Raw genomic sequence first — 14,769 nt, 5'->3', positions numbered from 1 at the left:
TCTTTTCCCAAGACTGGTAACATGGTTTTATCTTTTCTCCTTCCTGATCCATTCACTTCCCATTTTGCTTGGTGGTAACATTTAGCAGATAGAGGATGATGTATATGGAATAGATCTTCTCTAGAAGCCAAGAAAAGTGACTAGTTCTTATCGAGAGGAAAAGATGGCATTGCTTCTGCCCTTCTGAAGTATATAATCCAGGGGGAACAAAATTGACCCAAAAAAGAGGTCCTGGCTTCTTTAGAGATACTGTGACTTTCTCTCTACTCCATGTCAATAAATTCACCTCTATAATACCAACTCATTTTCTTACTGTTCAACCTCAGTTCTCAATCCTATTTACACATAGATGTCAGAATTACATTTTAATGAACTTCTATTTCATGCTCCTTGCAGGTTGATACTATATATCTTCACTTATGTCGCAGTAGTATTTAACATTTCATTATGAAAAGCATACTTGGACCTCTTGTTTGGGTACATGTTGTTCATTGTGCCTAGCGAACCTATGTGAAAGTGTATGTACTTATACACTTATATTTATTTTTATTTTATGTATATTTATTCACTTTATATTTATTTATTATATATTGCTTATTCAGATGAAAAAACTGAAAGGAACAGTTTAAGTTCATGAATGATGGACCTAGCACGTGAGTCAAGCATTAGCTTATTTCAGAATTTAGAAACTTTAATAGAGTAAATAATTATCCCCCATAGCTATCATATTCTAATCTCTAGAATTTACAAAAATATGTCTATTTATATAGAAAACCTGTGTACATATGATTAGACTATCTTGAAATGAAACAATTATCTTATTTTGTTTGTATAAATCCTACATGTAAGTATATCAGTTTTTTTTATGTATTCTAGGTCCCACTGAGAAAAATATCCTGAATTTTATCACTCATAAGAGAAACAGAGAAACAATGAATGGAAACGGACATCTTAGTTGTCTTTCTGATTTATCTTACTTGTCATAACACCCTCAAAGTTGTCCTATGACATTGCAAATATTAGTATTTCTTTTTAAACACTACAAATTGTATTCTTTTATACATATACTTGCACAGAAATTAGATTGCTCTATTTTATTTTTATTTTTTGAGGGGACTTAGCACTATTTTATAATGATTATATCAATTTTCATTCCTGCCAAAAGTGTACAAGGATTTCCTCTTCTATTCCTTTTAGTGAATATTTGTTATCTCTTGTCATTTTGATGACTGCCAGCTATCCTAACAAATCCACTGAGATCTCCGTATGGTTTTGAGAGAGAGAGAGAGAGAGAGAGAGAGAGAGAGAGAGAGAGAGAGAGAGAGAGAGAGAGAGAGAGATTCAGATAATATTAGAGATACACAACCAAGATGGAGCTGCAAAACCTAGGGAACTACCATTGTGGACGTCCCTGTCAACAAACAATACTTTCTACTGAGTGTTCTGTATCTATTCTTGTTTGCTTGCTTCACATATGATTAAGCTTTCCATTCACAGGCTATGTGCTCAGGAAGTACATGCCTAACGAAAATTAATTATGTATCTACACAAATCTCCCTCTGCATTTCCCAGTTCATAAAGATATTTGATTAGAGTTATTGATGTACCCATATAAATCTCTGTCAGAGATTATGATGACATTATAAAAATGATTTCTCATTATTTAGTATGTCCATACTTCTAGTTCTCATACCAATATAAAAATTTAAACAAATTTCATCTTTACTTAGTTGGAGAAATATCTTTTTCTTCCAGACCATACATTCAACTATCCACAGGAGAAAATGAAAATATAATTTTATGTTAAAGTAAATAAAGAACAATGAAACAAAGCATAAAGCCTTGGCTTTGATTTTTAATGTAATTTAAACCATGCATAATTTATTTTTATTTAAACATTTATAATTTATTTTAATTAATACCATGTATAATTTATTATTTTTATTAAGTAGGATTTCAGTCACAACAAAATCAAATACTATATTATAAAATATATTAAAAAGTTTTATCATGTATGTCAAATATATTAATCACTGCAAATGCAAACTAGTATGGCTCAGAATGATTATCTTCACCTAGCTTTTCTTCAATGGTATATTTTCATGTCACTGTAATTATTTTTTTAATTACTAACTAAAATATACTTAAATCAAATTAATGCTAAAATGAGTTAATTGACTGAGTTTAAAGTAATCATTGCTACATATGCAAATATAAAAGAATAGATGTTTAACTTAAGGATAATCTGAAATAGAACCATTTGTTCTTGTGTTTTAGAGGTATAATTATGCTTTTTATTCAGTCCTGCAGTGAGACTGACAGCTATACTAGTCTCACAAGTATTAAAACAGTTAAGAAAAAATTATTACAACCAATTTAGATTTTGACAATTGGCACTTTTTATATCAGCAAAATTGTTTCTAATGCCTGGTATTTAACCACTAGACTAGATTTATAGAACTGGATCTTTTAGAAATTATGTGTGAGTACAAAGGCATCTAAATTGGCCTATAAACTGTTGACTTATATTCTTACAGGCGAAGACACAGAGAAAGCAATAATTTTGGTATTTAATATGTCTATGACTTAATCTTCAAAAATTATTATTATTTTCATACACAGCTGAGAACATCAGAATATCTGCAGTTTTACTAAAAGCCTTTACCCACATTTATACCCAGAACTTAGGTACTTTATAATAAGTAAAACAATATCATGGAGATAATATGCATTATTAATCTGACTTTTAGTTTATAATGATATCGAGCCTGTGTAAACATGTATACATTGTAGAGAAGAAATGCAGGCACATTCACAACAGTAGGGAGTAAAATATTCTCCACCTGAAGAGCTAAGGTCAATGTTATCATGATATAGAAAGAACAATTAAAGAAGCTTCTACTTTACACATGAGCAACACAAAAAATTATGTTCTATCTAGTCATCATCTTGAATAGTATGTTTTAATTCATTTTATAAAACTGCAATTAAATCCTAAAAGTTTACATATTTTAAAATGTTTTTCCCCACTAGTCATGAGACTGAGTTTTAATCCAACAGAATAAGAAAAGGAAGTTAATCTTGTTAGAATTTTAGAATACAAGAGGCATTAAGATTTAAGAAAGTAATTTGGGAATTAATACAATGAAGCACTATAAACAGTGCTATGAAATCACATGTTTTTAGGCTGACTCAATTATTTCTTCTCCTGGATTTTTCAATATAATCCCTATTTTAAATATGTAATGCTATTTTGTTGTCCAGATGCGATTATCTATAACTATATTTTGTTTGTCTTAAAAAACTTTGTTTATAAGGAGCAATTAGCCTTTAGATTTACAGAGGAAAGAATCCTATTGGATTAAATGGAGATTGGGAGCTAGGAAAGATTCCCTGATCTTTCAACAATCTAGTCTCCACTTCCAGCAGTAGAAACACTTGAGATTGAGATTCTAAAACCACCTAGTAATTCTACCAAAAAACAGAAACAGAAACCCATCTCTGTTTGCTCATACTGATATAAATATTGCAAGGTACACACACACACACACACACACACACACACACACACACACGCACACACGCACATGCACTACTTCAACTGAATGTACAAATATTCTGTGATCCTTGATCCACATTTTAAGAAACTTACCTAAGGATTATGTAAATAGTTATAAATCACTAACCTAGATGAGTCTTAAATCAAATAAAGAATCCAATACTGAAATCATTATGAAAGTAGTGTGAAAAATTTAATTTAACCCAAAGGGATGATTTCATACTCTTAAGAAATTTTGACACTAAGCCTTCTTTTACCAATTAACATGCATCTAGTAAAAATTAATTGTATTTTTTGGATCAAAGACTTAAAACTTTCCTCCCTTTGAATTTTAGCAGTAAAAGATTAATTAAGTAGGGTCAAACAAAGGCTTTTCCAATGAAATAAATATGATCCCAAAATTTAGGATGTTTAGATATAATTTAGTTATAATGTGGTATAGTAAAGTTGTCTTGGACTAAAATTTTGACAAATTTAACTAATTATGAATGTCAGAGTATAAAACTGTCAAGTCTCGTGGAATTATAAACATCATTCTACAGCTATTCCAAGTCTAAAATTTTGAAAATGCTCTTTAATTTGAATGCATAATAAAGCTTAAATGTTAAGTGGTCTAAATAATTTGATTCCAAAATATGCAAATAACATTTAAAAATTCATCATTGCAGCTCTATTTACCATAGCAAGACTCTGGAAACAACCAAGATGCCCTTCAACAGATGAATGGCTAAAGAAACTGTGGTACATATACACAATGGAATATTATGCAGCTGTCAGGAGAGATGAAGTCATGAAATTTTCCTATACATGGATGTACATGGAATCTATTATGCTGAGTGAAATAAGTCAGAGAGAGAGAGAGAAAAACGCAGAATGGTCTCACTCATCTATGGATTTTAAGAAAAATGAAAGACACCCTTGTAATAATAATTTTCAGACACAAAAGAGAAAAGAGCTGGAAGTTCCAGCTCACCTCAGGAAGCTCACCACAAAGAGTGATGAGTTTAGTTAGAGAAATAACTACATTTTGAACTGTCCTAATATTGAGAATGTATGAGGGAAATGTAGAGCCTGTTTAGGGTACAGGCGGGGGTTGGGTGGGGAGGAGGGTGATTTGGGACTTGGGTGATGGGAATGTTGCACTGGTGATGGGTGGTGTTCCTTTTATGACTGAAACCCAAACACAATCATGTATGTAATCAAGGTGTTTAAATAAAAAAAAATTAAAAAAAAAAATTCTCACTTAAATAAGACAAAAATTTTTGCTATGTACCCTAGTTTTATAAAAATAACTTTCCTGCTGTTATCTCTAACTGCTTAAATTAAAGAAAATTTTAGCCACAATCTCAAAAGAATGAGCAAGTTGCAATGGATAATATTAATTTCAATAGACTCTAGTTGAAAACAGTATTTATTTCCATATCCTTGAGTTTTTATCCTAGGAAGATAGATAAAGCCAGGTGCCCTCTGTTGGTCCCTGAATAGCAGGGTAAAGGGAGAATCCACCCACCTCTACTATGCCACTCTATGCCAATATACTGGCTACATAGACTTACCCCAAGATAAAGAAGTACCATTAATTTACAAACTGGAAAAAATACATAGAAAACCTTATTTTTGAGGTGCCACAAATAGAACCCAAGGTCTCATACATGTAAAACAATTACTCTGCTGCCTAATTACATACTGCACCAGGAAATCTCAATTTACTTTTTCAATTTAAATTTTTTTTGTTTGAGGATGGAGTTGAGGGCTCATTTCTGGCTCTACACTCAGGGATCACTCCTAGCAAGGCTAATGGGACCATATGTGATGCTAGGGATCAAATCTGTGCCAGCTGTGCACAAAATAAGCACCTCACCCACTGTACATTCTTTTTGGTCTGTAAACCTATTTCAGACTAAAGTTCCCTTTAGATGTCTAAATGCAAAAATCTATTGATTAAAATACAGGTTCAAAAAGGAGGTTGTCACTGGGTAAATCACGTTATTTTGCTTTCACATTTTGTTTTTGTGAAAACACAACTGTTAAGACCTTTATCTGGGAGGCAATGATGTGGTGAAAACAGACTGTATATTCTCAGCTCATCTTTAACTTCCTGTATTTTATTGCTTCATTAAGTGTATACACTAAAAGGAAAGTGTACAATACATTGATTTGTTTTGCATCTTCTGCAATTGTTTGTGAATGATTACCACAAGCCTAAATCAGATACAATCTTTGCCTTCAAGAAAAGTGATTATCCAGATGTGAAAAGAAAGCTTTAACACTAAGTTTTGATTTTCAAAATTTGTCCTGATGATGGTTTCAGAAATAGCCACCTTAAAAACCTGGCTTTAGATAAATATTGAAATAAATATATAGGTTTCTATAGGTAGATTCCTTCAGGGAAAGTTGGGCATTTCTTAGATGAGAAAGCTACCTTTTTATATTAAAAATAAACATGTGTAGAACCAAGTCTGAAGTTTTACTACATGTTACAGGAAAGAATACAAATATGATATATATATGTGTATACATGTGTGTTTAGGCACCAAGACTGACATTTTACTTTATGCTACAGGATATATATTAAATATATAATCATAATAAACAATAATCATATAAATTAATAATTATAATTAATTTATTAATTAATAGATAGTGATTATATCATTAATTATAATAAATTATAATGAATATTAAATGTATATATTATATATCATATATATTGATCTGTGCATGTGTGTTTTTAAGCATCATGATTTACAATACTGTTAAAGATTTTCTCAATACTATTTGTTGAAAAGGTTGTCCTTGATCTGCTTCATCCTCTTAGCTTATTTGTTAAGCATTATCTCTCTCTGTATCCAAGGAACTGTCCCTGGGCTCTCCACTTTGTTCCATGGCTCTAGAGTTTGATTTGAGGCCACTACCACACTGTATAACTACAAATTTATCTTATAGTTTAATGTCAGAGATAAAGGGGGGGCTCCAACCATCTTTTTCCTTAGGATATCTGTAGTTCTGTTGGAAGCTATTACTTGATATAAATGTCAAAGGCATTTGGTCTATGTCTTTAAAGAATGTCATGAGTATTTCCATGGGGGTTATATTGATTCTGTAGTGTACTTTGCCTTTTATTTTGACAATATTAATCTTTACCATCATGAGCAGGGCATATGTTTCCATTTTCTTGAGTTTTCTTTTCTTTATTCATAAGGATATTTTTAGAAATCTTCCAAAAACCAAATAATGCCAAACCTTTTATGGTGAGGAGGATTCTGGGGAGAAAGGGTTATATATAGTGATGTCTGCACCCTGCGTTGTAATTCATTCACATGTAAAGTGTGTGTATTAGACATTTTTGAAATATTAGTATTCCTAATTAAAGGATGTTTAATCTTTGCCTTGCAGTTAGAAATATATTGAATCTACTCAATTCATTCTTCAATGATTACTACTATTCATTATATACCAGATGCTGAGAAATAATGCCATATCTAGAAATCTCAGGACCCATGTGTTGTTCCAAAATGTGCAGTCTATTATGGATGAGAAAAGAAAGGAAAAGTCTAACAAATTAGAGTCAATTGTATTCTGGTGCTCTTGTTACTACATTTCTAGGTTTTCTTTTTCATCACTTTGCTGTCAGGTTTTATTTTGTTCTTTTCTTTGTGAAAATATAGATTATTAATGATGTGTGGTTTATTACCATGAGCCAAAGGAACTTACTGAAATGCCCCTGTGCTTTCATTCAAAAGTTAGAAGCAGCCCTGGCACATTTTGCCCACTGAAATTTTAAAATGGCTTGCCACCTCCCAACTGTGATCAAAAGAAAGCAGTATTAATATATGTTACTTTATTTATTGGGGGCAAGTCAGCTGCAAAGATTTAAATCAAATGAGGGTAAACTGGGAATATTTTCAAGAGAATAAAATCAAACAACAAAGGAGCTTTCAAAAAAAAAAAAAAACAGGTTTGGAAAGCCAAGCTTGACTGAGAAAATCATTGAGCTCTAAAGATAGCGTGTCTGTGCTTGCTTGGTACCTGGTCATTTTAGCCAAAGAAATCATGAACTGGGCAGGCAAGATACAATTAGTTTTCTTTGAAGCAGCGATAACAGAAGATGGGAGTAATAAAGCTATAACTGTAAGATAGGTAAACGCTCTGTAATGTAAGTGAGGATTTTTTATTATCTTCAGTAACATGTCTTTGGGATCATTTTAAGGAAGAAAAAGGATGGGATCTCTTAAGACAAAGATTATTCCATTTATGAAATATGACCCAGGGAAGAGGTCTGACTTACTGAACCTTCGAAGAGGAAACTCCAAAATAAATTATGGCCAAGAACAAACTTAGAAGAGAAAAGGAGGCAAGAAGATGTGAGAGCTGTAAAAGAAAGCAATTAGCAGAGGGAGGAAGGAGTAATTTCAAAATGGCAACAGTGCATTTCAGTGAGTGATGAGATGAAAACTTATTGATGCTTTCTTTTGTTAAATGGACTTCTATAAATCACTGGCATAGTTTTTTAATTGAGCTTTTGAATTTTGTATGAAAATATACTATAACTTTTCATATAACTTAAACTTTTATTTTTCACTAAAATAACTGTCTAGACTAGTTTGGTAAGACAGTAATTGAAGAGCCGCTTAATAAATGTTAATAAGTTCTTAAAAGACATTTTTGCAATATGTGATCACTTACTTTGTATGATCTACTGATGGCCTGTGGTTCTCTTCACCATGGTGAACACTAGTTCCTTTACCAAGTCCCCACCTGAATATATTTGAATCTTGCATTAAATTTTCTGGGAATGGCTGATGCCATTTACACAAGTTTCCGTTTTCAAAGTCACAAACTTCCATAGCTTGAAGAGGATGAAATGAAGAAAAGATGCATTTATTATAATAAATTTGTTAATAAATAATGATTTCTATCTGCACTGAAACTTTTTTAAATAAATTCATATACGTATATATTTTAATATATGCAATAAATATATCCATTTATGTATATTTTAATTATAACTGACTTTTCTTCATTAATACAGTATTGGCAAATGGACATTATAATACTTAGAATTTTTAAACCTGGGTATATTATATTCAAGTATTTTCAGTAACATAAAGATATACTAAGAGACTGCCTTCATATTGAGGTGAGAATTTTTTTATTAGGTTCTAACAAAGAAATAAGCTTTGCAAGTCTCTCCTGACAATACAAGAGACCATTGCCTTTTCTGGAAAGTATATTGTCAGACCTTATGTTGCTTGAATGATGTGCAAGTTCCAATCACTCTTTTCTTGTTCCATGGCAATATTGCAAGGTCAGCCTTTATTTCAACTTCTTAAGGGGTTATTTTAAATTACAAATGCTGCAATTTCAATGCAATAATATTTTAAAATAAAACCCTTGATAATAGACACATACATCAGTTTTCAAATTTTTATGATTGTGTTCAAATATCACCAGAAATTATAAGCTAAATAAATCAGAAGCACCTAATATGTGAAAATGTATGTTCCCTCTCTTTCAGCCCCACCTCTTTCTGAATGCGTTCTGTGAAATCCTCTACTTAGTGAATAAAGCAAAAGATTCAAGTCAATGAGATCTTACATCAAATACAGAAAGCCTGTTCTGTTCATACTGCCACTTTTATGTCAAATCAAAAATGACAGCAAACTCTACCACTACATAAAAACTTAAGTTCATGAATAAATGTGAATTTTGAGATGAAAATTTAACTCAAACCATTAAAAAAGTGGTTTGAATCAGAGCATGTATACATGCATGTTATATATATATATATATACTTATATATAGGATTTTGGGGCCACACCTGGTGACTCTCAAGGCTTACTCCTGGCTATGCACTCAGAAATTACTCCTGGCTTGGGGGACCAAATGGGATACAGGGGGATCGAACCACGGTCTGTCCTGGATCAGCCACATGCAAGGCAAATGCCCTACCATTGTGCCATTGCTCTGGCCACATGTTATATCATTTCTGATTATATTATCAATCCAATTTTTTGTGAAAAGTTTACTTGAAAAATTTTGTTCTACATTGCTTTTAAAAGCTAAAAGAATACTGTTTAAAAATTTTGATAAAATCAAGTTTCAGTCACATAAGGTCAGTATATTATAAAACAGTGAACACATAGTCGTCAACAACCTGCTTTACTCAAAAAATTGGTCCAGAAGATAAATCTTATTTTATATTAATGAAACATTTTAAATATAATGTATGACTACAAAAAATAAGCATATTTGTCATAGTATTTTATCTTATAAAGAAATGAATGAGGCATATCACACAATTTGTTCAGAAATAAAAAAGTAAGAATTCAAGTAATGCTTTGTCTAAATTCCCCCATGATTTTCAAATAGTAATCTAACTAAGGGTAATCCCAGGACACATAAATTTCACAACCAAACAAAAACCTCAAAACTTTCAATCCAATTGTAAATGATATTACTAAAGTTGCAAAGATGGGAATTAGTGTTTGCTAATGATACTCACTGGATGAAATTAGTTTTTTGTATAAAGTTATGCAAACATTATGGTTTAAATATGTTCCTAAGAAGATTCTAGAGTCAACTCATGAGAAGTCTGAATGCTATAGTATTTTCCACTGTGTTATTGCTCCTGCTATTGCTTCCACTGTTACTGTACTCACATACAATTCATATTACATGTAGTCGATGCTGACATCATTACCATTTCAATGCATTCACAAAATGAGAAAGTTTTGATTTTATTATTTTTGGTCTAGGTTATTTTATTCAATTACTGTATATGTATCTTCTAAACAGGCATTTTTATTTTAGTTCTGAGTTAAAAGAATAAGAATAAATATAAAACGTACAATGATCACTGAAGTTCTAATCTCTTGACAAGGTTGACATAGGACAAATTAGTTACCCTCTACTCGTTCTTATATCTTCATATGAGGAAGACTGAAAAATACTATACTACAGCAAAAATGACATAGTACTCAATAAAAGACCAAAGAAAAGAGAAAAATCAGTGCTTGTTGCTGTAATCTCATGCTTTGCCAACTAGTTTCCTCCTCTCAAACCACATATCTATGGAATCTACTTTTACAGTAAAAATTTTTTCTTTGATCAATAGGAAAACTTATGGACCAGCAAATGATAATAAATAAAAATTATCAATAGTGTCTATTCTCATTGATTCTTACTATTGACGCTGTATTCATTGTATGTGTGTATCAAGAAAGTCAAAATTTGAATGAATTTAACTAAGTGGGGGGCTTTATTATGTTTCCTCATTAAATCCATGAAGGAACAGATAAAAAAAATTAACAAGTAAAATGAAAATCTCTACTGAAATCAAGTAAAATTCACTCAAGCAAGTTTTTTGATTAAAAAAGACAACTGCTTCTTTTGGTAATAATTGAAAAACGTTTGCTGTTTCTTCTACTATAGTTTTCTATACATAGTGTTTTTATATGAAGAGTTTTTCCCACAGTAGGCTGACAAATTTCTAAATGTAGGCCATGCTACCAAGTGATGGCATAGCATTTTCTTGTCTACTCTTTGTCTGCATTGAATACAAAATGTAGAAAGTCACCTACCACAGGATAATTCATCAGATTTGTCAGGGCAGTCATATCTAAAATCACAAATCTGAATTTTTTCAACACAGTGACCACTGGACCTGCAGGCAAATTCATAGTCTGTACAGTTGTTCGGAGGTAATGTTACTGGAACTGATGTTTGTGGTGGAGTTGGAAGGTCTGCTGGTAAGTTACCTGAGTAAGACAGAATACAAAATTGTTATTTAATACGTTTTTCCATTTCTTTAAGGACTTTATGCAGTCTTTTCTAAGAATGCTTCACATTCCAAATTAGAAGCATTATTCAACAGCATTTCCTAATATCCTGGACTCATGTGAAGATATAAATTCTTTACTCATGTAAAGATATAAGTTCTCAGTCATAGTAAGAACTTAGTAAATGTCAAAGTACATTTATGTATTATTCAAAGTATCAAAGATCATTGAATATATGATGTTCCAAAGACAGACTTAGAATATTAATATGAATAAAGACAGATTGATTCAGGTGATCGTATTAGGAACCAGTTCAAGTTCTAAATTAAGCTTAGTAGTCTAACCAGTAAATAAATTTTGTTTATCCACTGTTAAAATAAATATACAATATTTTTATCCTCATTTAATGAATATGATCCAAATATTAAACATTAAATTCAAGGTTGAAAGAAAAATATATAGACATGTCATTTATGAGAAATTTATGTAAGCTAATTTGTTTACACATTGAGTTATTTATTAAATATTAAATACCATATTTTCGGGCATATACGACGACTTTTGAAACAAAAAGTCAACCGAAAATCAGGAGTCATCTTATACGCCGAGTATATCCTGAAAAATGTTTCAATATGCCGCTAAACGAAAATTGTCTGAATATTGCCACAAAACAAATTTTCCAACTTGATCCTGCACCAATCATTGCAAGGCTGCTCGGACCACCTCTCTAACTCAGCCAATCCAAGCAGGCTTTTTATGAATGCAAATTAGACAATGTTCTGGACCCGAATCTACACTGTCAAAAGCCTGCTCAGATTGGCCAGAGTTAGAGAGGAAGTCTATTACAGTATAACCTCTGAACCTTTGCTTGTTATGATGGCTCATTGTGGTACATACAGTTGCAGCACAGGAACGTTCTGTCTGATACAGCGAATATAGGTCTAAACCTATGTTTTAACTGCAAAATTTGGGGTCGTCTCATACGCCCAGTAGTGCAAATACAGTATTATTGATAGGGGGAAGTTTGGACTACATTTTTAGTTTAGTTTTTTTGAACTTAAGAACATTTTATTGGAAGATAGCTAAAACATTTTTTTAAATTTTTAAATTTTATTAATTTTTTTATTTTTAATTATGAGAACAAAAATGCAAAGAAAGAGGACAAGGTAAAGTTACAGTGGAAGGACAATCACCCATAAACAGAATTCTCACTAGTCCCATTGCTGATATCTTAACATTGAACTTCAGCCAAAGAACATTAAGAAAAATAAAGCAGAACCCATGTACAATTACTTTGTCCCTCAAGTCCCCAGATTGTAGTACATAATATTTCTTAGCAGCACACAAAAAATCTGAAGACATAAAACTTATGTAACTCCTTAACCATTGAAGGCAAAGTACTTCATTACATCTCCATGCACATGCCTATTAGTTTAAGTTAACCTCAAACGTTTAAGTGCATTGTTTTTCTAAAGGATTAGAGTCAACGGAGTACAGTAAAAATGATGTTAGAGTGGCAATTATTGTTTGCATAGGCCCACCAAAATATGAGGGACATGGAAAGGAAAAGCCTTGGCCTAAATACAAGGAGACCCTACCCCTGAAGTTTCCTGACATAAGACCAACTCTAGGCTCCAGGCAAACTAGTTTGTCCAATCCAGGTCATTGTCTGTAGTGCCCATACACTTTTATTTTTCACACAGTCTCTGTTGTTGTATCATGTTTCTGTATTAAAGATCCTGGAATCTGTATATCCTATATTGTAGTCCGGATGGGGCAGAGCGTCTTCTCATTTCACCTCACACTTAAAGGTCAATGCAGAGAACCCTGTCCTATAGAGCGGGTCGTTGTTGTTATCAAGTCTTCTTAGAGCTAAGGGAAGTCTCTTTTGAGCAGGCCTATGTCAGAGCAGTGGTAGGGTCTCCCCTGGTAGAGGATTGCTTCCAGATGTTGTTATAAAAACCTTGGATGTTTCATAGATAGCTTCCCTGGTTCAGGAGTGAATGGAGGATGCCCATTCTTCTGAGGCCTGTGCCAGGTCGTTATATCAATGTTCAGGGTGTAAGGTCCCATTGCACTACGAGATTCGTGTGTCAGTGACAACATTTTTGACACTTAAAAAGATCAATAAGATATGTCTTCGTTTTATTTATATTTATGGTCCTGGCCCTCATGCATGCTATGCTAGACAAGTTTTTATTTATAATTTAGGTTTGTTTGTTTGGGGACCAGAGTAGTTCGTGCTAAGGGCATTTTTAGTTTTCAACAATAAAGTGCTGCTTCACGAAGAAGAGTATGAAGTCTTTTTGAGCAACAAGAAAATAATTATATGAAAACTAAGAAATTAAAAGGCCCTTTAAAAATTGGACTTTTCCTAGAGAATAGTGTGTGACAGAGAAATAATGAATATGGTGTCACTAGATACCAGACTGGAGGAGAGACAGTTACCAGGTGATAAAGAGCTAAGAGGGTCTCCAACTTCAAGTCTGAAGTAAATACAAAAAATCTTGGAGAAATGCCAAAATACAAAATTTCCACATCAATAAACCTGCTCTGGCACTCAGGTGGAGGATAAATTGGAAGTGGCTCTGAAATGAAGAAGAGAACAGTTAAGCTTTTTACTTTAGTTCCAGGAAACTAATAAACCAAAGCACAGAGATTTGGAAAGGAGCAGTCAGACCTGCAAAATATTAAACACTGGGTGTCTGGAGAGCTGGAGATTCGGGTTCCTTTGGAATTTGAGTAAATGCCATAAATAGCATTTTATTTCTTAGCTTAATCTTTAAAATAATTAAGAAGTATGACAGGAGAATATTGCAAATAGACCAAGATATCAACTTTTTACAAAAATCTTGGTACTTAGTACCATGGCCCTTATGTGTAGAGAAATGAAAGTGTGAAATATAAATAAGCAATGTCCCTGTTATAAACTGAACTAAAACTTCTGTTCTTCCAACAACATTTGGGAGGAGATAAGCAGATCTCAGGATTTTTGTAGTAAGCATTAAAGAGAAAAAAATTAAAATAACAAGTATATATACCTCAATTTCCTTGCAAACTCATTGTTGCTTTTCCATAGGATTCATTAATTGTGTTGCACATTATATGGTTTTATGACAGGTATATAATATTATTAATCTGCCATCATAGAATTATACATCATATTGTGTTGCACTAAAAACATTCTATGCTCTTGTCTTTTAGACCTTTACTCACACCTCTGCCCTCAATCTCTGTCAAACATTTTACTGTTTATTACCAAATATTTAACTGTTTCCATAATGTTTTCTTTTCCAGAATGTTCTATACCTGGAATCATACAGTGGTAGCCTTTTTACGACTAGGCTTGGCATATTCCACTCTATTGCACATTTAAATTTTATCCCAATCTTCATGACTTAATAGCCTGTTTCATTTCATACTAAATTA

General features: G+C 32.2%; 1 protein-coding gene across 1 annotated transcript in view; it reads right to left on the bottom strand.

Moving 5' to 3' along the window:
* Window positions 1–14,769, bottom strand: part of MALRD1 (MAM and LDL receptor class A domain containing 1) — a 516,995-nt gene that overhangs the window by 325,710 nt on the left and 176,516 nt on the right. The window contains exons 21-22 of the mRNA XM_049777533.1: window positions 11,143–11,319; window positions 8,246–8,408 (exon numbers count right to left, since the gene is read on the bottom strand). Of these exons, the coding sequence (XP_049633490.1) occupies window positions 8,246–8,408; window positions 11,143–11,319 (340 nt within the window). The remainder of the gene's footprint in view (window positions 1–8,245; window positions 8,409–11,142; window positions 11,320–14,769) is intronic.

The sequence above is a fragment of the Suncus etruscus genome, chromosome 7, assembly GCF_024139225.1.
Source record: "Suncus etruscus isolate mSunEtr1 chromosome 7, mSunEtr1.pri.cur, whole genome shotgun sequence".
NCBI classification, from domain to species: domain Eukaryota; kingdom Metazoa; phylum Chordata; class Mammalia; order Eulipotyphla; family Soricidae; genus Suncus; species Suncus etruscus.
Note: the sequence above shows the minus strand (reverse complement) of the source record. Positions and strands in the feature narration are given on the sequence as shown.